Source organism: Mytilus edulis, chromosome 1 (genome assembly GCF_963676685.1).
Source record: "Mytilus edulis chromosome 1, xbMytEdul2.2, whole genome shotgun sequence".
Taxonomy (NCBI): domain Eukaryota; kingdom Metazoa; phylum Mollusca; class Bivalvia; order Mytilida; family Mytilidae; genus Mytilus; species Mytilus edulis.
The window spans coordinates 89,245,483-89,271,068 of record NC_092344.1 but is presented as its reverse complement, the minus strand read 5'-3'; the positions used below and the strand labels follow the sequence as shown (position 1 = coordinate 89,271,068).

At 32.0% G+C, this 25,586-nt stretch overlaps 1 protein-coding gene across 14 annotated transcripts in view; it reads right to left on the bottom strand.

Annotated features, from left to right (window-relative positions):
- Positions 1–22,580, bottom strand: part of LOC139494026 (FYVE, RhoGEF and PH domain-containing protein 6-like) — a 58,386-nt gene extending 35,806 nt beyond the window's left edge. For 2 of the 14 annotated variants that reach the window (XM_071282224.1, XM_071282251.1), the window contains exons 1-3: positions 19,406–19,481; positions 18,855–19,131; positions 377–425 (exon numbers count right to left, since the gene is read on the bottom strand). In XM_071282224.1, the coding sequence (XP_071138325.1) occupies positions 377–405 (29 nt within the window). In that variant the 5' untranslated portion in view covers positions 406–425; positions 18,855–19,131; positions 19,406–19,481. Of the gene's footprint in view, positions 1–376; positions 426–712; positions 1,066–3,775; positions 3,990–4,543; positions 4,828–5,668; positions 5,860–18,854; positions 19,132–19,405; positions 19,482–22,345 lie in introns of those variants that run through there. The other 12 variants (XM_071282203.1, XM_071282217.1, XM_071282267.1 and 9 more) reach the window with 8 other exon arrangements.
- Between the last annotated feature and the right edge of the window lie 3,006 nt (positions 22,581–25,586).

The following is a 25,586-nucleotide window of genomic DNA, read 5'->3' as shown; positions in this document are numbered from 1 at the left end:
ACTTACTAAAAGCAGACCAGAAACAGCTAAATGAACCTTCTACCATTGTGGGGGTTGCATACAATGATAAATTTAACAATCTAAAGAATTACCAATTGGAAATTTTAAACCGATATACATGTATCACAAAAATCAGTATAATGAAGAAAATAAAGATCAAGTTTAAATATTCAAGTTTGAAATCTCATTATTCACGATTTGTTTACAAGCCATTTGTATACCTTTCACAAATTCTACGTAATGCAATTTAGTAAGAGAATTAAAGAAAAGTATATACCCTCAGTGTTTACTTTAAAGTTTGTTCCTTTAGTACAGCTAGATGTTCTAAGTAAGTACACAGTTACTAAGTTGATAAATTCCTAAATACTGCACCTACCTTTTGCAATCTGCATCTGCATGCACCATTTTACTTTGTTCTGTTTCATCTGTAGAGAAAATATGAAAATTGATTATAGTGATCGAAAACACAAATGTGGTATTTACATCTTAATCATAACAATCCTTTTCACTTCTTCATGTGTCTATCTCGCTCATCAGACACTGTTCACATTTGATGCACATCAGTTCTATAAAGATAAACAGGTTTTAATGAAGTCTGGTACAATCAGTCAATATACTCCTCACTGACCACCGGCTAATCACCTCATTAATCAAAGGATAGGGTCACAACCTTAAAATAAGGGTTAATATGGTTTACAAATATTATAATTACTCAGAATAATTGTTTATCTAAATTCTCACAGCAGTCAGGTCGGGATCAATACATTGCTTTCTTTAATTCTCTTCTACAAATACACAGAGGGTAACAAATATCCAACCTAGAAGGTCATCAACGAGATGATAAACTCCTCCTGCTTGTTCAGCCTGCTCATAAGCTATGCTCTGATTATAATAAAGATTGGGAGAGATTTAACATGAAATATATATTCTCATTTCTTTTGAAAAAATAAATTGTAGAAAATTCTTTGCTGCAGGTATGTCTAATGATCTTAAGATTTGTCTAAGCACCACCATCAAGAGATAATATAAAACATGTAAACAATCATCTGGTATCAATAGGAGTGCACTTCTTCCTCGTTATACAAATCTTGTCATTTCATTTTTATTTACAAGTTAACAATTTTATATTGTGAAACAAATAATCTGCAGCAGATATATATTGATTCTGATTTCCTCTTGTACCCCATATGGCAAAATCAAAATGATTTCCACCACGTGACTTTGTCCTTTTTGATCAAATTACTTACCTTAACTTAAGATTGAAAACATAATTTATTTTAGATTTGCAGATAATCCAGTCCTTTTCCGTCATGTATCTCAAAACTAATGTATCTTTAAAAACTTCCTTTGGCGGATATTTACAAAAATGCTGTGTAATTCTAAGGGAAAATGCTTAAAATTTGACTTTTTACGAAATGGGAAGGTTGAAATCATCATGTTTTTAAAAGAATTTGGCCGAAAACTTAAGCAGGTAGGTTAAAAGTTATTTAACTTTAAAATTCAACCTACAAGGTGTTTCCCTATATGCGAACAAATCATAAACAATATCTTCTTGAATATGTATTTCTTGTTTGAATCTTGCTATTTTACGATTTTCCATCATTTCATTTGATCCTATATAGCAATTATACTATGGTTACGCTTCCGATTTTTAAAAGTAAGAGGCCGAAAGATTTCAGAGTAGACAATGTCCATTTGTACACGGACAGAAGCCTAAAAACATATACATTTCACCTATATGTGAACAAATTGTTCATTTGACATAGGTATTCGCATATTGGCATTTTTATTTAAGGGCCTTATATAATCCTATTGTAATGGCTGCCGTCATGATAAGGCAAAATGGCCACTATGCAAATTAGCAAACTACACCAAATTTAGCCATATGCGTATTCATGTATATGTATACCTATTCTATACTTATTTTGTCAAAAGAAAGAGTAGATTCCCAATTTACAAGTGTTTGTACTTTTATGATTGAATAGCTATTTGACTACACATTACAGACCCTGGGGTACAATATCCATCTCACTCAGACCATCTACATTCTAGCTGCATATAGTGTTTCTCAAATTATAAAGAGTATGTTAACAGGGGCAATGATATAATACCATTTATATCATATTAAAAAAAAATTCACAAGAACTATTTGTTTAGTCCTCCGCCAGGTTGCCTCCCTCTAAATCAGCCTCAACTGAATCCTATGTGAAACAAACTGCAGCAAGCAGCATTCTGCCACAACTCCAAACACAACTCCAAATGACCAGAGTTAATCTTACAAAATAACTACTCCCATGGTGGTGAGGTGCTGAGTTGAGTAAACAAACTACCTAAAATACTCATACAACATTTGGACCCAATACATTGGTGGCATGAGGTTGTTATCTGCTCTTTGACATTTTCCCCATTTTAATTTTTAATTTTATTAGACCATAAATGGCACTACATATACATAGACCTATCACCTCTCAATAACATCAGTATGATATCCTTACTTTCATATCAAATATAGGCATAATCACATCATAATGCTTTTCTCACTCAAACGTTCCTACAGATCACTGAAACTTGGAACAAATATTTATACAAAAATAAATAGAGATAATCTTCTTCATGTAATTAACAGATACATCAAATCTTTATCGTACACAAATCTTCAATATACTTTTCTCCTCAAATCTTTGTTAATTTTTTTAAGCATTTTTTCATGGCATCGTTACAAAGTATCTGTTCACTGAAATCATCTTAACCCAAACATTTCATTGATTACATATATACTTGAAGTACACCCAGAATTGGCAAACAAACTGAACGACAGATGTGCTGCTGCTCAAACTTCATATAAACATATTTCTGTTTTTTGTCTCTATTAGTAATAAAGCGATCTGTCACAATACAGTATAAAAGACAAAGAAAATCACTAGCTCTTAACTACCACTTAAGGAGAGCAAAGATTTGCAGGACTGAGATATTCAATAGAGGATTAATACATTATGGGTGTTGGTTCCCCTATTTTTTTTGTTATTTCTCCTCTTTTTTTTTGCTAAATAAAGGCAACAGTAGTATACTGCTGTTCAAAGGTCATAAATTGATTTCGAGAAAACAAATCCAGGTTACAAATTAAAACCGAGGGAAAGGCATCAAGTATAAGAGGAAAACAACGAAACAATAAAACACACTGAAAGTGCATCAAAAAACAAATGACAATGCAACATACAAAGAAACAAACTATTAGGTAACTACTATGCATTGATTTTTATTATCCTTGGCTGTATTTTACATGGGTGCATTAGCAGCATATTGTTTTACAGTTTAATTTGTATGCAAAACTCTTACCAGCTTGATTAGATTATGAATATTTAACCTTCAATGGAATCCAAAACAGGGAAGGTTTGAAATTAAAAATAGTCATGTTTTATGGTGCCATGGAGAATGGCATTTCTATAAAAATTATGTTATTTTTCGGTCTCAATATTACATAAACAATAATAAATCTGTTTATTTGTGTAATGTATATAAGTTGTTTGATGTAGGTGTGAATTTCTCCATTCTGGGTTATCTAATCTTAATTTATCTTTAAAATAAATATTTGGAAACCTTACACTCTTTTTAACAACATACAGAGATATAGTATTTTGCATTATATGCATAATTTTTTTTAAACAAACAATTAAAGGCTGTTTTTGATAAATTTATGAATCAATAAATAAGAAAATAAAGAATGAAACTAGTTATAAAAAAACCATGCAGATAATTCTGTTAAGTGCAGGCTCACCTGTAAACAATATACAGTTTCTCTGTTTTGCACAGAATTTTACAATCCAATTTAGTTCTTTCTTATCCATATTAAAATCTCAAAATGTATTGAATATTAGAATATCAACAGACACTTTACAACTAAACTGCACCCTATGTATAAATATATTCAGGAAATTGTAAAGCTTTCCCTTCCTATAGACTATAAAAGTTTCCTGCCACAGTATATTCATGGTCACAATGTCTTTGTTCGGGTTATAAGTTCAGGAAAGTATGAACGCTATTTCTACGATGAAAATGGCCCATTTAATCAAATTAATTAAAAGTTATCACCTAGTAATGAGATAATTTTAAGAACCTGATCAAGGAAAGAAGGATACAGTAATCCAGTGTTGACATGAATTAGAATATCATAGATACAGTTATTCTGTTATTTTATGTTTAAATCATTGAAAGCAATATGATTTTCTTTCCCTAACCCCCAGGTATATATATTGCCATGACCTCACGTCATATTGAAATCATTTCTCAAATCAAAATGTGATACCAAAAAAATTACATGTATCATTAAATGCAATAACTTCCATGTTTACATGCACTTCATTAACAACAGAAAAATTAAGGAAATCTGAAATAACTTTCATTTCAGTCATACAAAAAATGAATATAAATAAATAAATGAATAAAGGGTTGTGTGTGGTTTATGTCACATGCATGCAATGTTAAATCCCAGAACACTGAACAACTTGTTAAAGATGTAATTCAATAAAATAGATATTTAACCCACCTGATAATAAAACCATATTTCTCAGCACTACTCCAAGATTTCAGAACAGATTTTCACATTTGTAAACCTCAGATTTAATCAAAACTCTCCTTCACAAAAAGGAACACCACACTCTCCATAGATTGTGTTTGAATACTTGTAAAATGTCCATTTCCTGTCTTAATTAACTGATTTAAGCAGGGGTTATATGAGAAATTAACTATGGCATTATTAGTTGTAGATAATGGGGCGACAAATGAGATAACATGTTGATGGAGGTAAAAAGTGTTGATAGTGTTGTGCCTGGAAACAATTTATGTCATGATAGTTCATCCTCATGGATAAAGAGGCATCTGCTATAAATAAGATTCTTCTATAGCTATGTTCTACAACATTTTATACAGGAGGGTCATACATGCATGGATAGATCCGATAGATGGGGCAATACTGTAAACCAACTTATTTTCGCGAGCGATTTATTTTCGCGACTTTCGTGAGGAGAAAAATAATGTGAATATAAATCGTCGCGAATAAGTAAATCGTTATTAATCTACATCAAGTAAATAAGAAAATCGCGAATTTTAAAAGGTGCGAAATGGACTAGAATTGGTAAAACGCGAAATAAAGTATCCGCGAAAATAAGTTGGTTTACAGTATGTCAAATGAAGGAAAAACATCAAGCCAGTCTTCAGTCCATTGTTGCAATATTCACTATAAATTATTGTCATATCCAACAGTTTTTAGACATTATCAGTAATTTCTATCAAATTCTGAGTTTCAAAAAATTCAATTTCCTCCCGTCTCCTCCTCAAGAAACAAACCGATATGGTTTCTTAAGTCATTTGCTTACCATCTCACTATGAGCAAACTGGTGAAACAAAAATAACAACAATGATTAGAACTTTATCATACTGAATTGAATATTCCCTTATCATACAGTTTCAGAGCCAAAGTTTTTTCTTTACTATTTGGGATTTTTTTTTAAAAAGTAACAGATGATACCATGATGGGGGGGGGGGACCACAAGACCACAAACCACTACGTAGAAAACTAAAGGCTGAGTAACACAAACCAAACCTGGTTCACTGAAAAGAAAGCAGAGCCTGTTCCACTAGTGTCACCAGTAGTGTTACTCATGGTACTTACAAACTTGTTGATGACTCTAATCCAGTGATGTTAATTACAATGAAGGAAGAGGACGGGATTGTGGTCATAACAATTAAAACATATCCCCGGTCATCTGTGACACACACTCTCCATAAGAGTCAAACAACTTGTGTTAGTTAAACTTTCAAAGGGATGACTTCATCTTTACCACTTCTGACCCTTGGTTCAATAGCTTCCTTGTTAGGTTAAAGTACATTTTTGTACATAAATATGAATAAATGGAGATTTCAGGTTTAAGAGGTCAAATGTCAAGCTCTTTAGTGTTCTGAGTAGACTTACTTAAGAAATGAAATCTGTTATCAATACCAAATACCCTTAATACAAAAACAACCCATTCTAATTTCAATTTGGAGAAATGTAAATTGCAAATGATACATTTATTTTGTCACACAAACAAAACAGTCAATTTCTAATGTCAATATCTCTACACCAACTTAATTTCATTATCAGTCAAATTCATCAAAACTGAAAACAATTTCTTCAATATTTTCTAAACATGTAAAAAACTGACAATTTTATTTCTCAAGCTTTTTAAGGATAAATGTTAAACCAAAATGTCAAACGTCAATATGGTCATTGTAACACAACAATCACTAAAATGGTAAATTAGCATTCTCAAACTCTGTATTTAAAGATAAGATCAAAGGGTACACAACAGTTTTGTGAATCATTCTGTTATTATTAGGCTATTAACCTTTCAAACATAAAAGGTATTACATTAAACCATATAGAAATTATGTTGTAAAATATATTTCATAGTGAAACCAGGTGCTCCGCAGGGCGCAGCTTTATACGACCGCAGAGGTCGAACCCTGAACAGTTGGGGCAAGTATGGACAAAACATTCAAGCGTGATACAGCTCTGAATTTGGATTGTGATCAAATTTTTGACATTACATGGTTTTTTTTTACACAAAACAAATGTCAAGATTTTACAAATCAATTAAAGATTTCTTCTTCAAACTTTTTAAATCTAAAATTAAATAGTTGATCATGACACAGCATAGGTTTCTGACACAGAACGAATGTGGTCTAATGAACTTAAAAGTTTTTTTTTGCCTTTGAGCAATTCAATATGCTGTTGAATATTAATCCTCTCAAAAAAATGTTTGAAGAAATTTTCTTTTTATTTATGAAATCTGAAATGAGAAAAATTTAACCCACCCCCCTTTTTTTTTCACATCCCCGTTTCCCTTTTTCCAAAACTGATATCAATTCAAATATCTAATGGAGTTTGCAACAATAACTACTCTTTTAAATACATCATAAAATATTAAAATGTAAAATAAAGTGCTTGTTATCACTGAATGGTAAAGATTGGTTGGTAGTAAAAGTGAATATACATTGTTTATTGTATAAAACAATAAAAAAACCTTCATCAGCAACATTTTATATTGGCAAATTTCCAATGAAGTTATTTACATAAAGTTATTGGCAAATAAAAATAGAAAATGACATCATAGTCATGTCTGGCAAATGTCCAACATACATTATCTAAAAACATTTTAGATAAGATAAGGAAAAAAAGCTTCATCAGCAACATTTTATATTGGCAAATTTCCAATGAAGTCATTTACATAAAGTTATTGGCAAATAAAAATAGAAAATGACATCATAGTCATGTCTGGCAAATTTCCAACATATATTATCAACTACTATTCTATACAAAGAAAGATAACTCCAATTGAAAATTAATTGCTACTGCACAATATTGTGCAATTAGATATTTCTTGCTATTGTGCAATACTGTGCAATTGAAAATTTCTTGCTATTGCACAATATTTCATATGGAATCCTGATTTGGACCAACTTGAAAACTGGGCCCATAATCAAAAATCAAAGTACATATTTAGATAAAGCATATCAAATAAGCCCAAGAATTTAATTTTTGTTAAAATCAAACTTAGTTTAATTTTGGACCCTTTGGACCTTAATGTAGACCAATTTGAAAACTGGACCAAAAATTAAGAATCTACATACACAGTTAGATTTTGCATATCAAAGAACCCATTTATTCAATTTTTGATGAAATCAAACAAAGTTTAATTTTAGACCCCCATTTGGACCAACTTGAAAACTAGGCCAATAATTAAAAATCTAAGTACATTTTTAAATTCAGCATATCAAAGAACCCCAAGGATTCAATTTTTGTTAAAATCAAACTAAGTTTAATTTTGGACCCTTTGGACCTTAATGTAGACCAATTTGAAAAGGGGACCAAAAGTTAAGAATCTACATACATAGTTAGATTCGGCATATCAAAGAACCCCAATTATTCAATTTTTGATGAAATCACACAAAGTTCAATTTTGGACCCTTTGGGCCCCTTATTCCTAAACTGTTAGGACCAAAACTCCCAAAATCAATACCAACCTTCCTTTTGTGGTCATAAACACAGTGTTCTCCCCAGGCCCTTAAAGGACCACGGGCCCGCGATGTATAATTTTCTGCCGCGGTGGTATCGTTCTTGCCGCGATGTATAATTTTTTTCCGTGGTGCTAAAGTTTTCGGTAAAAAAATCGTATAAAAATCGGTAAAGTTTCAGATGACTTCAACTTTACATCAAAATTGACCAGTTTTAACCAGTTTAATCCAGTATTGACAAGATGATTGTTTACACCACGTGATCGATTTACCTGTTGAGGTTAACCTTGATGATTGGATTTAATCGATGTACATGATTTTTTTGTGTTTTAATTAATTAAGAGATCATAATTTAAATAACAGACTTGTGAGGGACAAGCAGACATTTGTTAATGAACCCTATTACGCCAGTCTCAAGTCAAAATAATTTGCCTTTTAGGAATTAATTGTGGAGTTACTTCCCCTGATTTTGCTAATTACAAATAAATGCTCCTCACATATAATTTCTCATTGCAAATAAAAATTAAGTACAAATTGAATGCAAAATTATATTAGAATGTTACATTAAGGATGAAAACATTCTTAGAACATACCAACAAAAATGTTTTGCAAATTATTTTTGAGAATCATACCATTATTGATGCACAGACATATTATAATTAAAAACCAATTCTTCAGAGAACAATTGAAGGTCTTTCCACCTCGATAATAAGAATGCAATTTAAAAAAGGATGTTAGAAAATGTTACTCCTTGTTGATGTAATTTAGTTCTTCAAATTGATATAAAAAAATAAGATTAAAAGGTTACACTTAATTGTTTTATCAAGAACAGAAAATAATTTTTAGCAAAGGTCAAAATCTAGAACGTCAAATTGACCTTTGACCTTGATCTCAATTTCAAGGTCATAGGTCAGTGATCTCAAATCAAAAGACCCCAGGTCAACCATTTGTACGGTTGTGGAGAAATACTGATTTTAAATACATAAGGGGAGAAAACTCCTACAAGGGTTAACCCAAACACTTCGACTGAAATAGTTTGAAGTTGTGCCTTTTTGTAAACAGTAACTTGGCAAACAAATCATATTATTTACTGTAACAGTTTCTTTTGAATAACGATAACAAGCAAAATTCAAAATTTATAACATGACCTTGACCCTCGACTTTGATCTCAATTTCAAGGTCATAGGTCAGTGAACTCAAAACGGAAGACCGGAGGTCAATCACTTGTATGGTTGTGGAGAAATACTGATTTGAAATACATAAGGGGAGAAAACTCCTATAAGGGTTAACCAAAACACTTTGACTGAAATAGGTTGAAGTTGCGCCTTATTGTAAACAGTTATTTGGCAAACACATCATATCATTTACTGTCACAGATTCTGTGGCATAACGATAACAAGCAAAATTCAAAATTTAGAACTTGACCTTGACCTTTGACCTTGATCTCAATTTCAAGGTCATAGGTCAGTGAACTCAAAACGGAAGACTGGAGGTCAATCACTTGTATGGTTGTGGAGAAATACTGATTTGAAATACATAAGGGGAGAAAACTCCTATTAGGGTTAACCAAAACACTTTGACTGAAATAGGTTGAAGTTGCGCCTTATTGTAAACAGTTATTTGGCAAACACATCATATCATTTTCTGTCACAGTTTCTGTGGTATAACGATAACAAGCAAAATTCAAAATTTAGAACATGACCTTGACCTTTGACCTTGACCTCAATTTCCTTCAAATGGACCAAGGATTTCATATCAAAAGACTGTAGGCCTCTACGACTTATAACGTATGAATTTATCCAACAAATCGCCTATCTTAAATTTTCAAAGGGAAATAACTCCCATAAGATGTCTTTCGATCAGTCAAGTCAAAATACACCAAATCCTTCTCAAGAGTAGACAAACAATTTGGTGAAAACAGTTTGCTAAAAAATTTTACGGTTTTAGAGATATAGCGATAACAAGAAAAAAAGGACGCGGGGAGATAACTCCTATAAGAATAAGTGCTCGGTCCCACAGGGTGAGTTTTGAAACCCCCATTACTGTACAACATCATTGGCCAAAAAATCCATTCGATATGTTGTAAGACAAAAAAGCATCTCAGACGGCAGAAGAAAAAAAAAAAAAAAAAAAAAAATAATCAGAAGAAAAACAAAAGGTCTTTCCACGAAAAGTGGAAAGACCTAATAAATAGGTAATTTATACATTGTTAAAAATATATGACTGTAACAGGTCTAAAAAGCCTACTGCCACAACTCTAATACATTCCCACGCAGGACTAAAGCTAGGGATGAACCTTGTGAATAGAAAACTCTTTTAAAGTACTCTCCATGTCTGTAACAAAGTATTAATCATAAAAACAAATTTGTTGTTGTCTAAAAGAATCAGATCTAAAACTATGGAAAATAGCTTTTAATTTACTGAAGGTTCTGTATCAAAAATCTTGTTCAAAGTTCATTGTTATGGGGAATGTGTAGTGTAACTACAAGTATCGGGACAAAATGGCTTGATCAAAATATAAGAAGTGACTTCAGCTTAAAGACTAATTGTGCTTTCTTTTATTTATTCTTCAAAGATATTAAAGTATACAAACTGTTTATTAATTTACTTTTTCTACCAATAATTTTCTGACCCAAAGTCCTACAACACAGTTTCACAGTAAACAAAACAAAGGCAAACAGGTAATGACAAAAAGTAACAAGAAAAAAAATAAGCGACGCAAAGCGACACAAAATACTGTAAAATTCATTTCGTCACGCGTTACCCTGGTGCTATCCAAAAATCCTGGGGAGAACACTGAAACATTGTGTTTAAATTTCATTGATTTCTATTTACTTAAACTAAAGTTATTGTGCGAAAACCTAGAATAATGCTTATTTGGGCCCTTTTTTGGCCCCTAATTCCTAAACTGTTGGAACCAAAACTCCCAAAATCAATCCCAACCTTTCTTTTGTGGTCATAAACCTTGTGTCAAAATTTCATAGATTTCTATTAACTTAAACTAAAGTTATAGTGCGAAAACCAAGAAAATGCTTATTTGGGCCCTTTTTGGCCCCTAATTCCTAAAATGTTGGGACCAAAACTCCCAAAATCAATACCAACCTTCCTTTTGTGGTCATAAACCTTGTGTTAAAATTTCATAGATTTCCATTCACTTTTACTAAAGTTAGAGTGCGAAAACTAAAAGTATTCGGACGCCGGACGACGACGACGACGACGACGACGCCGACGCCAACGTGATAGCAATATACGACGAAAAATTTTTCAAATTTTGCGGTCGTATAAAAATTCATTTGTGAATACTACAAAATTTGGACGCATACCCTTATTTGTACAGATATGGCATAGTGCATGCTTTGCTATTGCAGTAAACTAATGTAATTGCTAATATCAGTTGAACATAAAATGAATTCATTATTAGATGCACATTTCCATGCAATGCCAAAACACAGTACACATTTCATTTTTTGTTGCACTAAAATCAAATAACTGGTTTAACAGGATTTGGGATACAAGGTGCAGAAAGATGGATTGATTGAATACTTCTGAATATCCCACCAGTGTATAAAAGTTGTATCTTCGGCCTATAAAACTAGAGGCTCAAAAGAGCCTGTGTCGCTCACCTAGGTCTATGTGCATATTAAACAAAGGACACAGATCGATGGATTCATGACAAAATTGTGTTTTGGTGATGTGTTTGTAGATCTTACTTTACTGAACATTCTTGCTACTTACAATTTTCTCTATCTGTATAGACTTGGTCCTTAAGATACAGACAAAAAAATTTTGTAAAAATTTACAAAAATTTACCAAATTAATGAAAATTGTTTAAAAATTGGCTATAAAGGGCAATTACTCCTGAAGGAGTCATGTTGACCTATTATAAGATCTTACTTTGCTGAACATTATTGCAGTTTACAGTTTATCTCTATCTATAATAGTATTCAAGATAATAACCAACCAGGTGCTCCGCAGGGCACAGCTTTATACGACCGCAGAGGTCGAACCCTGAACAGTTGGGGCAAGTATGGACAAAACATTCAAGCGTGATACAGCTCTGAATTTGGATTGTGATCAAATTTTTGACATTACATGGGTTTTTTTTTTACACAAAACAAATGTCAAGATTTTACAAATCAATTAAAGATTTCTTCTTCAAACTTTTTAAATCTAAAATTAAATAGTTGATCATGACACAGCATAGGTTTCTGACACAGAACGAATGTGGTCTAATGAACTTAAAAGGTTTTTTTTGCCTTTGAGCAATTCACTATGCTGTTGAATATTAATCCTCTCAAAAAAATGTTTGAAGAAATTTTCTTTTTATTTATGAAATCTGAAATGAGAAAAATTTAACCCCCCCCCCCCTTTTTTTCACATCCCCTTTTCCCTTTTTCCAAACTGATATCAATTCAAATTTCTAATGGAGTTTGCAACAATAACTATACTCTTTTAAATACATCATAAAATATTAAAATGTAAAATATAGTGCTTGTTATCACTGAATGGTAAAGATTGGTTGGTAGTAAAAGTGAATATACATTGTTTATTGTATAAAACAATAAAAAAAACTTCATCAGCAACATTTTATATTGGCAAATTTCCAATGAAGTTATTTACATAAAATAATTGGCAAATAAAAATAAACCAGGTGCTCCGCAGGGCGCAGCTTTATACGACCGCAGAGGTCGAACCCTGAACTGTTGGGGCAAGTATGGACAAAACATTCAAGCGTGATACAGCTCTGAATTTGGATTGTGATCAAATTTTTGACATTACATGTTTTTTTTTACACAAAACAAATGTCAAGATTTTACAAATCAATTAAAGATTTCTTCTTCAAACTTTTTAAATCTAAAATTAAATAGTTGACACAGCATAGGTTTCTGACACAGAATGAATGTGGTCTAATGAACTTAAAAGATTTTTTTTGCCTTTGAGCAATTCACTATGCTGTTGAATATTAATCCTCTCAAAAAAATGTTTGAAGAAATTTTCTTTTTATTTATGAAATCTGAAATGAGAAAAATTTAAACCCCCCCCCTTTTTTCACATCCCCGTTTCCCTTTTTCCAAAACTGATATCAATTCAAATTTCTAATGGAGTTTGCAACAATAACTACTCTTTTAAATACATCATAAAATATTTAAATGTAAAATAAAGTGCTTGTTATCACTGAATGGTAAAGATTGGTTGGTGGTAAAACTGAATATACATTGTTTATTGTATAAAACAATAAAAAAAAACTTCATCAGCAACATTTTATATTGGCAAATTTCCAATGAAGTTATTTACATAAAGTTATTGGCAAATAAAAATAGAAAATGACATCATAGTCATGTCTGGCAAATGTCCAACATACATTATCTAAAAACATTTTAGATAAGATAAGGAAAAAAAGCTTCATCAGCAACATTTTATATTGGCAAATTTCCAATGAAGTTATTTACATAAAGTTATTGGCAAATAAAAATAGAAAATGACATCATAGTCATGTCTGGCAAATTTCCAACATATATTATCAACTGCTATTCTATACAAAGAAAGATAACTCCAATTGAGAATTAATTGCTATTGCACAATATTGTGCAATTAGATATTTCTTGCTATTGTGCAATACTGTGCAATTGAAAATTTCTTGCTATTGCACAATACTTGATATGGAATCCTGATTTGGACCAACTTGAAAACTGGGCCCATAATCAAAAATCAAAGTACATATTTAGATAAAGCATATCAAATAAGCCCAAGAATTTAATTTTTGTTCAAATCAAACTTAGTTTAATTTTGGACCCTTTGGACTTAATGTAGACCAATTTGAAAACTGGACCAAAAATTAAGAATCTACATACACAGTTAGATTTGGCATATCAAAGAACCCATTTATTCAATTTTTGATGAAATCAAAAAAAGTTTAATTTTGGACCCCCATTTGGACCAACTTGAAAACTAGGCCAATAATTAACCAGATGCTCCGCAGGGCGTAGCTTTATACGACCGCAGAGGTTGAACCCTGAACGGTTAGGGCAAGTATGGACACAACATTCAAGCTGGATTCAGCTCTAAATTTGGATTGTGATTAAATAGTTGACACAGCATAGGTTTCTGACACAGAATGAATGTGTTCTAATGAACTTAAAAAATTTTTTTCTCTTAGAGCAATTCACTATGCTGTTGAATATTAATCCTCTCAAAAAAATGTTTGAAGAAATTTTCTTTTTTATTTATGAAATTTCAAATGAGAAAAATTGAACCCAATTTTTTTAATCACATCCCCCTTTTCCTTATTCCAAAACTAATCTCAATTAAAATTTCTAATGGAGTTTGCAACAATAACTACTCATTTAAATACATCATAAAATATTAAGATGTAAAAAAACTGCTTGTTATCACTGAATGGTAAAGATTATTTTAATTTATCAGTTGGTAGTAAAAAGTGAATATACATTGTATTTTGTATATAACAAAGATTTAAGTTGATTCTGGACAAAGAAAGATAACTCCAATTAAAAAAAAATCTTGCTATTGCACAATATTTTGCAATTAGATATTTCTTGCTTACTATTCTGGACAAAGAAAGATAACTCTAATTAAAAAAAAATTTGCTATTTCACAATATTGTGCAATTAGATATTTCTTGCCATTGCGCAATACTGTGCAATTGAAAAGACTTGCTATTGCACAATACTTAATATAATAATTTTAGATCCTGATTTGGACCAACTTGAAAACTGGGCCCATAATAAAAAATATAAGTACATTTTTGGATTCAGCATATCAAAGAACTTCAAGATTTCAATTTTTGTTAAAATCAGACTAAGTTTAATTTTGGACCCTTTGGACTTTAGTGTAGACCAATTTGAAAACAGGACCAAAAATGAAGAATCTACATACACAGTTAGATTTGGTATATCAAAGAACCCCATTTATTCAATTTTTGATGAAATCAAACAAAGTTTAATTTTGGACCCCGATTTGGACCAACTTGAAAACTGGGCCAATAATCAAGAATCTAAGTACATTTTTAGATTCAGCATATCAAAGAACCTAACTGATTCATTTTTTGTCAAAATCAAACTAAGTTTAATTTTGGACCCTTTGGATCTTAATGTAGACCAATTTGAAAACGGGACCAAAAGTTAAGAATCTACATACACAGTCATGACAGTTAGATTCAGCATATCAAAGAACCCCAATTATTCAATTTTGATGAAATCAAACAAAAGTTTAATTTTGGACCCTTTGGGCCCCTTATTATGTTGGGACCAAAACTCCCAAAATCAAACCCAACCTTTCTTTTATGGTCATAAACCTTGTGTTTAAATTTCATAGATTTCTATTTACTTATACTAACATTATGGTGCGAAAACCAAGAAAAATGCTTATTTGGGTCCCTTTTTGGCCCCTAATTCCTAAACTGTTGGGACCTAAACTCCCAAAATCAATACCAACCTTCCTTTTGTAGTCATTAACATTGTGTTTAAATTTCATTGATTTCTATTTACTTAAACTAATGTTATTGTGCGAAAACCAAGAATAATGCTTATTTGGGCCCTTTTTTGGCCCCTAATTCCTCAACTGTTGAGACCAAAACTCCCAAAATCAATCCCAACCGTTCTTTTGTGGTCATAAACCTTGTGTCAAAATTTCATAGATTTCTATTAACTTAAACTAAAGTTATAGTGCGAAAACCAAGAAAATGCTTATTTGGGCCCTTTTTGGCCCCTAATTCCTAAAATGTTGGGACCAAAACTCCCAAAATCAATACCAACCTTCCTTTTGTGGTCATAAACCTTGTGTTAAAATTTCATAGATTTCCATTCACTTTTACTAAAGTTAGAGTGCGAAAACTAAAAGTATTCGGACGCCGGACGACGACGACGACGCCAACGTGATAGCAATATACGACGAAAATTTTTTCAAAATTTGCGGTCGTATAAAAATGACATCATAGTCATGTCTGGCAAATGTCCAACATACATTATCTAAAAACATTTTAGATAAGATAAGGAAAAAAAACCTTCATCAGCAACATTTTATATTGGCAAATTTCCAATGAAGTTATTTACATAAAGTTATTGGCAAATAAAATTGAAAATGACATCATAGTCATGTCTGGCAAATTTCCAACATATATTATCAACTACTATTCTATACAAAGAAAGATAACTCCAATTGAAAATTAATTGCTATTGCACAATATTGTGCAATTAGATATTTCTTGCTATTGTGCAATACTGTGCAATTGAAAATTTCTTGCTATTGCACAATACTTGATATGGAATCCTGATTTGGACAAACTTGAAAACTGGGCCCATAATCAAAAATCAAAGTACATATTTAGATAAAGCATATCAAATAAGCCCAAGAATTTAATTTTTGTTAAAATCAAACTTAGTTTAATTTTGGACCCTTTTAACCTTAATGTAGACCAATTTGAAAACTGGACCAAAAATTAAGAATCTACATACACAGTTAGATTTGGCATATCAAAGAACCCATTTATTCAATTTTTGATGAAATCAAACAAAGTTTAATTTTGGACCCCCATTTGGACCAACTTGAAAACTAGGCCAATAATTAAAAATCTAAGTACATTTTTAAATTCAGCATATCAAAGAACCCCAATTGCAAGGATTCAATTTTTGTTAAAATCAAACTAAGTTTAATCTTGGACCCTGTGGACCTTAATGTAGACCAATTTGAAAACGGGACCAAAAATTAAGAATCTACATACATAGTTAGATTCGGAATATCAAAGAACCCCAATTATTCAATTTTTGATGAAATCACACAAAGTTCAATTTTGGACCCTTTGGGCCCCTTATTCCTAAACTGTTAGGACCAAACATCCCAAAATCAAACCCAACCTTCCTTTTATGGTCATAAACCTTGTGTTTAAATTTCATAGATTTCTATTTACTTATACTAAAGTTATGGTGCAAAAACCAAAAATAATGCTTATTTGGGCCCCTTTTTGGCCCCTAATTCATAAACTGTTGTGACCTCAACTCCAAAAATCAATCCCAACCTTCCTTTTGTGGTCATAAACCTTGTGTTAAAATTTCATTGATTTCTATTAACTTATACTAAAATTATTGTGCGAAAACCAAGAATAATGCTTATTTGGGCCCTTTTTTGGCCCTTATTTCCTAAACTGTTGGAACCAAAACTCCCAAAATCAATCCCAACCTTCCTTTTGTGGTCATAAACCTTGTGTCAAAATTTCATAGATTTCTATTCACTTAAACTAAAGTTATAGTGCCAAAACCAAGAAAATGCTTATTTGGGCCCTTTTTGGCCCCTAATTCCTAAAATGTTGGGACCAAAACTCCCAAAATCAATCCCAACCTTCCTTTTGTGGTCATAAACCTTGTGTTAAAATTTCATTGATTTCTATTTACTTTTACTAAAGTTAGAGTGCGAAAACTAAAAGTATTCGGACGACGACGCAGACGACGACGACGCAGACGACGACGCCAACGTGATAGCAATATACGACCAAAAAATTAAAATTTTTGCGGTCGTATAAAAACAGCAAAATTTCTTTAAAAATCACTAATTGGGGGGCAGCAACCCAACAACCAGTTGTTAAATTCATCTGAAAATTTCAAAGCAGATCAATATTGACTTGCTAAACCATTTAACCCCTTGTCAGATTTTCTCTAAATGCTTTGGTTTCAGAGTTATAAGCCAAAAACATTTTACCCCTATGTTCTTTTTTTAGCCATGGCGGCCATCTTGATTGGTTAACTGGGTCACTGGACACATTTTTAAAACTAGATACCCCAATGATGATTGTGGCCAAGTTTGGTTAAATTTGACCAAGTAGTTTCAGAGGAGAAGATTTTTGTAAAAGTTAACGATGACGGACGACGACTGACGCCAAGTAATGAGAAAGGGCCAGGTGAGCTAAAAACAAGAATGTGTCCAAAGTACACGGATGCCCCACTCGCACTATCATTTTCCATGTTCAATGGACCGTGAAATTGGATAAAAAATATAATTAGGCATTAAAATTAGAAAGATAATATCATAGGGAACATGTGTACTAAGTTTCAAGTTGATTGGACTTCAACTTCATCAAAAACTACCTTGACCAAAAACTTTAACCTGAAACATGCACTTTCATTTTCTATGTTCAGTGGACCGTGAAATTGGGGTCAAAAGTTTAATTTGGCTTTAAAATTAGAAAGATCATATCATAAGGAACATGTGTACTAAGTTTCAAGTTGATTGGACTTCAACTTCATCAAAAACTACCTTGACCAAAAACTTTAACCTGAAGCGGGACAGACGGACGAACAGACAGACAGACAGACAGACAGACAGACGGACGAACGGACGCACAGACCAGAAAACATAATGCCCCTCTACTATCGTAGGTGGGGCATAAAAAGCGAATGTATAAAGGCTATATTTTCAGTGTAAAAAGGCTTTAGCGTCAGTGTATAAAGGCTATATAGTCAGTGTATAAAGGCTATATCGTCATTGTATATAGGCTATATTGAGACATAGAGAAATCAACACATCTCCTGTTGAGGGGTAAAACATGAATCATTAACACTCTACAATGTTATAGAAATGTGCAAACAATAAAGCAAAAAGTGAAGTATACCATATTGACTTTATTTATCTGTTCATGTTTATAGTTCAGCTACATATGTAAAGTCAACCTAACACAGAAGATTGCTTCAACATGAGCAGAGTGTAGCAGCTCAATGAATTCTAACATTAAACAGGAAGAGGAACTAATTAAACAGACATCCAGGTGTGAAAGTAATTATAGTGTAACCCCTTACCTTATATTTACCCCCTTCATATATCGAACATTCCAATGAATGAATAAGAAATAATTTGATATCAATGATTGCATCAATAATTTAACAGCGATGCTCAGTTTACATCTTACTTTTAAACAGGACAATAACACTTCTGTAACTTAACACCCAATGAAATATAATATAATAAGCTGAGTACAATGGGGGTGAAATCCCTCAGCTTTTCTACAATATATATATTTATATTTCAAAAGTTCACTGAGCTTAGAAAAATACATGTATGCTTTCATTTTTGCACCTGTCCCAAGTCAGGAGCCTCTGGCCTTTGTTAGTCTGTCTTGTATTATTTTAATTTTAGTTTCTTGCGTACAATTTGGAAATTAGTATGGCGTTCATTATCACTGAACTAGTATATATTTGTTTAGGGGCCAGCTGAAGGACGCCTCCGGGTGCGGGAATTTCTCGCTACATTGAAGACCTGTTGGTGACCTTCTGCTGTTGTTTTTTTCTATGGTTGGGTTGTTGTCTCTTTGGCACATTCCCCATTTCCATTCTCAATTTTATTTATATACCTTCAAAGGTGCCTTGTCAAACATGCCCACAGTTATAAATGTATTGCAGTCTATTGAACTTAGTTTTTTTATTTTTGTTTTGGTAATTCCTAATATGAAATGATTGGACTTTATTTTGGGCTTACTGAGAATATATTGATTTTATTAAACATACATGTACCTGTACAAAACGTGATTCAATGCACACAGCAGTATTTGTAGTATTTACACGGATCAACGATGCATTATAGTATTAATTTTAATTTTTATGTTATGCTTTGATATATTATTTTACTTTCTATATTAAACATCAAATGCTAAAATAAAGACATAATTTACTATACTGGGTCAAGTTGTTTTAGGTGAGTCTTTTTATGAATAAGAAACTAGTATATGATAGAATAACACACTTAAAAGTGAAATATTCAAGTTGAAACAAAAATCAAATTTAAAATTTATGAATGGTTTCCTATTCTACTTAAAATGAGCAATGTCAAGGTCGATATAAATTGGTGAAGTATTTTATATATATAACAGTGACATAATATACAATTAAGGCAATATACATGTATTTTATTACCTAGGTAGTAAAAGATTTCTGACAAGGAAGCAGCAAGTTGATTTTATATGACCTATTAGTATATCATATAGATAACAGTCTATATAATGTGGATAAGGGATATGGGTCAGAGATGTCTTTATTTCAATTATGATTCAAATATTGTAATTATCCACTTAATTGTCTTAGTAATATTTATGTCAACGATCAGTGGACACCAGACGAAATCAACTTTACCCGAAATTGATTATGTCACAGCAAACCATCATATAATAAATTTGGAAATTAGAATTACATCTTTATCTTCATTTTATTGTGGCATATTCATTTTAATCATGTGAACATCACAATCAATTAAATCTGAACTTTTCTTCCTAGTGTCTGAGACTTAACAGGCACAAATTAAATCAAAATCAGAAATCACAGCCTCCCAAGCAGCAAAACTTGTAGCAGTGTTGTTTTTTTTTAATATAATAAGGATACCGGTAATTGTTTGAATATGGAAAATTAATATGCCTACACTGCATAACCATTGAAAGTTCTTGTATTATTATTAGTAGATGTGTCTTATACTTAAAAACACTTGTATGGTCAAATAAAATACCATTCATATTTGATTGAAACATGATCTTCTAAAACTTGCATGGCTTGATAGAATATCTTCAGTCAAGTATTGACAAGACACTGACCATCAGGAATCAAGTTGTATTAAATTTGTTATCAGATATTGAATTGTTAATGGTATCATTAAATGTATTTTCCTTAATACCTAACCAGTTATGAAGAAAAGTAAGGTATTGATATTGAAGTTTTCTCATTTTTATCACTTACTGACGATCAGGATTTATTTTTATTTGTAGAATACAATTTTCATGGATTATTTTGGGTCAATGACACTTTAAATATTGCAAAGCCATGAAATCAAATAGCCATAAAATACATTTTTTTCTCTCAATCCAAGATATTTAATATTAATCCCCAGTACAAAAATTAATGATAGAAATGTATGCAACATGTACCCCTGTGTCTATCTTTATTGTTATATGCTTCCTGATGTTTAAAATTATTCATTTTTTTATGAACTTATGCTATTTGAGAGAGTTTGATAATTTGTTTTCCTGTAGGCATAATCCAAATGTACAACCCTATTTTACAGAATCCTTTGGGTGATGCAATTTATCTCTATATTCATACATGTATATCAAATTACACAAGAAATTAGAGATCTGAAATTAAGTCTTCCTGGAGTACAAGTAACTGTACCTTGTTATAGCAGGCACATTTGACTCTGCTTTCTGAAATAAGTGCCATTTTTTATTTCCTTTAAAATGTTCTCTTAATGGTTTTTATATAAAGCATCATAGTAATTTAATCGATATTGAATTGCTTGAAAGTGATGCAAATATCAATATTTCTAGAAACAAGATTGTATTTCAAAATTCTTTATACTGGTAGTTATATGTATATATCAGCAGAGACATATAATACATTATTTCTCTGATATCAGGATGTTACATGTACATGTATTTGCAATTTGTAAGGAGAACACTACTCGTGTTGTCCATGAAAGAAGTAATTTTGATAGAAGCTACATTTGCACATAAAACTTGCCTAACCACATTTTGTGTCTGTACAGGCTAGCTGGACCCGGTGTATCCAATGTCTTTCAACATCTATTTTTTCAGTGAATAAGGTGTTGGTGTTGTCTGTTAAACTGTCCAATATTTTCAGTATTGCATATCTAATATCCTTTAATGTATTACTATAATTGTACTATCTTTACATTGGCTGCCTTTCGTGGAATGTTTATCTTCTTTAAATTATAGCTTATTGGTTCTCTTATTTGTAGTAGTATTAAAAAAAAATTAAATCTATATATTTACAACTCACAACTACCACATCTTATTATGTATTGTTGTTTTTTCATTGTTGTAATACATGTAAAATTTAAATTCCTGTGTACATGGTGTAGGCTTTAAAATCCTCCAGAACAGTTTTGGCTTTTAGAAAAAAATGACAATTTTCATAAAATTATCAAATGGTCAGAACATAAATCAACAACATCAACCTTATACATAGTTTGTATATATCTCAATCTATTTGAATTGATTTCTTATTTGACCATCCAACCTTCAGGGTATACAATGTCAATGTAAACTGGGTAATGAGACTTTGAAATAAATAAATAACAACAAAGATATGACATAAATAAACATTGTCATCAAATGTAATATGTTGATATTACTTCAAAGGAATTAATAACAGACGAAGTACAAAAAAAGAACTGCTGCAGATTATTCCTTCTTTTGCTTCTTTCTTAGCTTATAAACCAATTTACCAACATAATTTACAGAGTATAACAAATGATCAAAATTTATAATATTATTTGAGGGGTTTCTTACCATTATTCTCATCTTCCATGATTGATTCATGTTTCTTTGGTTTCACACTCTTAGACAGTCTGGGCTGGCGATGATATACAATTTATATTATGCATAATATCAAAAAGAATATTCAAACTACTTGGGATCTTCGAAATTCTTGAATGAATCTTTTATTATTCCTGCATTTCCGGTGATGTCACATGGATAAAAAAAAAATCAAAATTCAACATTTATCACGTGATACGGTAATTCTACAGGTAGTCCACCTTGAGCAAGTTAAAAGGCGGCAAATTTGAATTTTAGAAAATTCTCCACAACTGACAATGTTTTCAGGGGCGGATCAAGCCATATTTAAAAAGGGGGGCGTTCTCAACCCAGGACAAAAAAAGGGGGGGTCCAACCCCCGGGATCCGCCAATGACTTTTTTAAAGACAATATTAAAAATGTAGATACAATAATATTGGTTTTATACATAGCATTAGTCTGTATGTTATCAGTTGTTATATTTTCAAATTGTATCCTAGATATCTTAGATATTTCCTTTTTCCAAACTTCTTACATTTATTGGATGATCTTGGATAATAACTGAAAATCAATGATTTTTATAGTAAGTAAGTGCTTAACAAACCCTTGTGAAAAAAGTAAAATTAATTGTAATATCTTGTAACAAGATTATAAAGAGTCTTATATCAAATTTTATCTGATTAAAATATCTTTTTGGATGAGGCTATTCTCAAACTTTTTTTCTTCAAAAGCACAGGCGCTTGGGTATATGATACAGATATTTTTTTATTTTTTTTTGTTGTTGATTAAAATATTCAATTTTCTATATTTATAATACATATCTATCACTTCTGTGCATGTCTCACCTAGTTTTGAGTGATTTGCATATACCAATTTTAATTTCAATGCTTGAGCAAATATTTATACAAAGCAAGCAAGCCAAACCAAACCTTTACCTTGCTTGCATTAAGAGTAATTTGTGACCATAAGCAATTCTTACACTTGATGTTTTGACCTAAAGGGTTACCCTTATACAGTTGACCTCTTGCTTAGAGTTTATGAGAAACAGACTGTGTTGAAGACCGTACTTTGACCTATAATGGTTTACTTTTTTAAGTTGTGACTTGGATGGAGAGTTGTCTCACTCATATACCACGTATTCTTACAATGAAAACTCAACCTTGATCACTGACCCATGATATGAAGTTAACTTAAGGTCAGGAGAGTCCTGTCTTATACAAATGTAGAACTTCAATGATTTAAAATATATCAAATACTGTTGTGCTATTTCTCATAAGATGAACATCAACACTTTTCAATCCTTCTATAGCATTATAGGCCAGACAAACTTGACTATTTGCTTTCGAACCATCAAAATTAGGTCATGTCAGTTGATCCTAGGTAGAAGGACAGGAGCCTGTAATTCAGTGGTTGTCGTTTGTTTATGTGTTACATATTTGTTTTTTCGTTCATTTTTGTATATAAATTAGGCCGTTAGTTTCTCGTTTGAATTGTTTTACATTGTCATTTCAGGGCCTTTTATAGCTGACTATCAGTATGGGCTTTGCTCATTGTTGTAGGCCGTACGATAACCTATAGTTGTTAATATCTGTGTCATTTTGGTCTCTTGTGGAGAGTTGCCTAATTGGCAATCATACCACATCTTCTTTTATTAAATGAATACCTTGCAACATTTCTTCTTGTTAAAGGTTAAGCAGTGACCATCAGTTTCCCTTTTGTTTGTCTCTGGTGGTTAGTTGTCTCATTGGCAATCATACATCTTCTTATTTTTACTATTGAATTTTGTCGATTTATTGCTTATTTTAAATGAGAATCTGCTTTAATCATAACTAGAGGCTCCCAACAGCCTGTGTCGCTCACCTGTTTTGAAATAATATTAAAAAATGTAAAAATTGTAACAGATACTTACAATGTTTTAGGCCAAATTTGGTTTAATATTGTTATGTTTGGTTTCATTCCATTCAGTAGTTCTCCTAAAGAAGACATTTGTATGTATTTCCAATAGGGTCCTATGTTAAACTAAGTCCCCAGCTGGTGGACATCTTGGATAATGAATTGGCTACAAAGTAACAACACTTGGTCAGCACCTCATAAAGAACATTCATGTCATGTTTGATTTCATTCCATTCAGTGCTTCTCTAAAAGAAGACATTTGTAAGATCTTATCAACATGTTTAACCCCGCCACATTTTTGGGCCTGTCCCAAGTCAGGAGCTCTGGACCTTGTTAGTCTTGTATTATTTTTAATTTCTTGTGTACAATTTGGAGTTTAGTATGGCGTTCATTATCACTTAACTAGTATATATATTTGTTAAGGGGCCAGCTGAAGGACGCTTCTGGGTGCAGGAATTTCTCGATGCATTGAAGACTTGTTGGTGACCTTCTGCTGTTGTCTGTTCTATGGTCGGGTTGTTGTCTCTTTGACACATTCCCCATTTCCATTCTGAATTTTATTTGTATGTATTTCACATAGGGTCCTATGTTTAAATAAGTCCCCCGCTGGTGGCCATCTTGGATGATGGATTGGCTACAAAGTAACAGCACTCGGTCAGCATCTCATAAGGAACATTTATGCCATGTTTGGTTTCATTCCATCCAGCGGTTCTCTAAAAGAAAAGATTGTATGTATTACCCATAGGGTCCTATGTTACACTAAGACCCCCCCCTGGTGGCCATCTTGGATAATGAATTGGCTACAAAGTAACAACACTTGGTCAGCACCTCATAAGGAACATTCATGCCATGTTTAGTTTCATTCCATTCAGTCCTTCTCTAAAAGAAGACATTTGTACGTATTTCCCATAGGGTCCTACGTTAAACCATATCCCCCACTTGCGGCCATCTTGGATAACGGATCAGGTACAAAGTAACAACACTTGGTTAGCACCTCATAAGGAACATTCATGCCATATTTGGTTTCATTCCATTCAGTGGTTCTCTAAAAGTAACATTTGTATGTATTTCCCATAAGGGTCCTATGTTAAGACCCCCGCTAGCGGCCATCTTGGATAATGAATTGGCTACAAAGTAACAACACTTGGTCAGCACCTCATAAGGAACATTCTTGTCATGTTTGATTTCATTCCATACAGTGCTTTTCTAAAAGAAGACATTTGTACGTATTTCCAATAGGGTCCTATGTTAAATAAATCCCCCACTGGTGGCTATATTGGATAATGGATCAGCTACAAAGTAACAACATTTGGTCAGCACCTCTTAAGGAACATTCATGCTA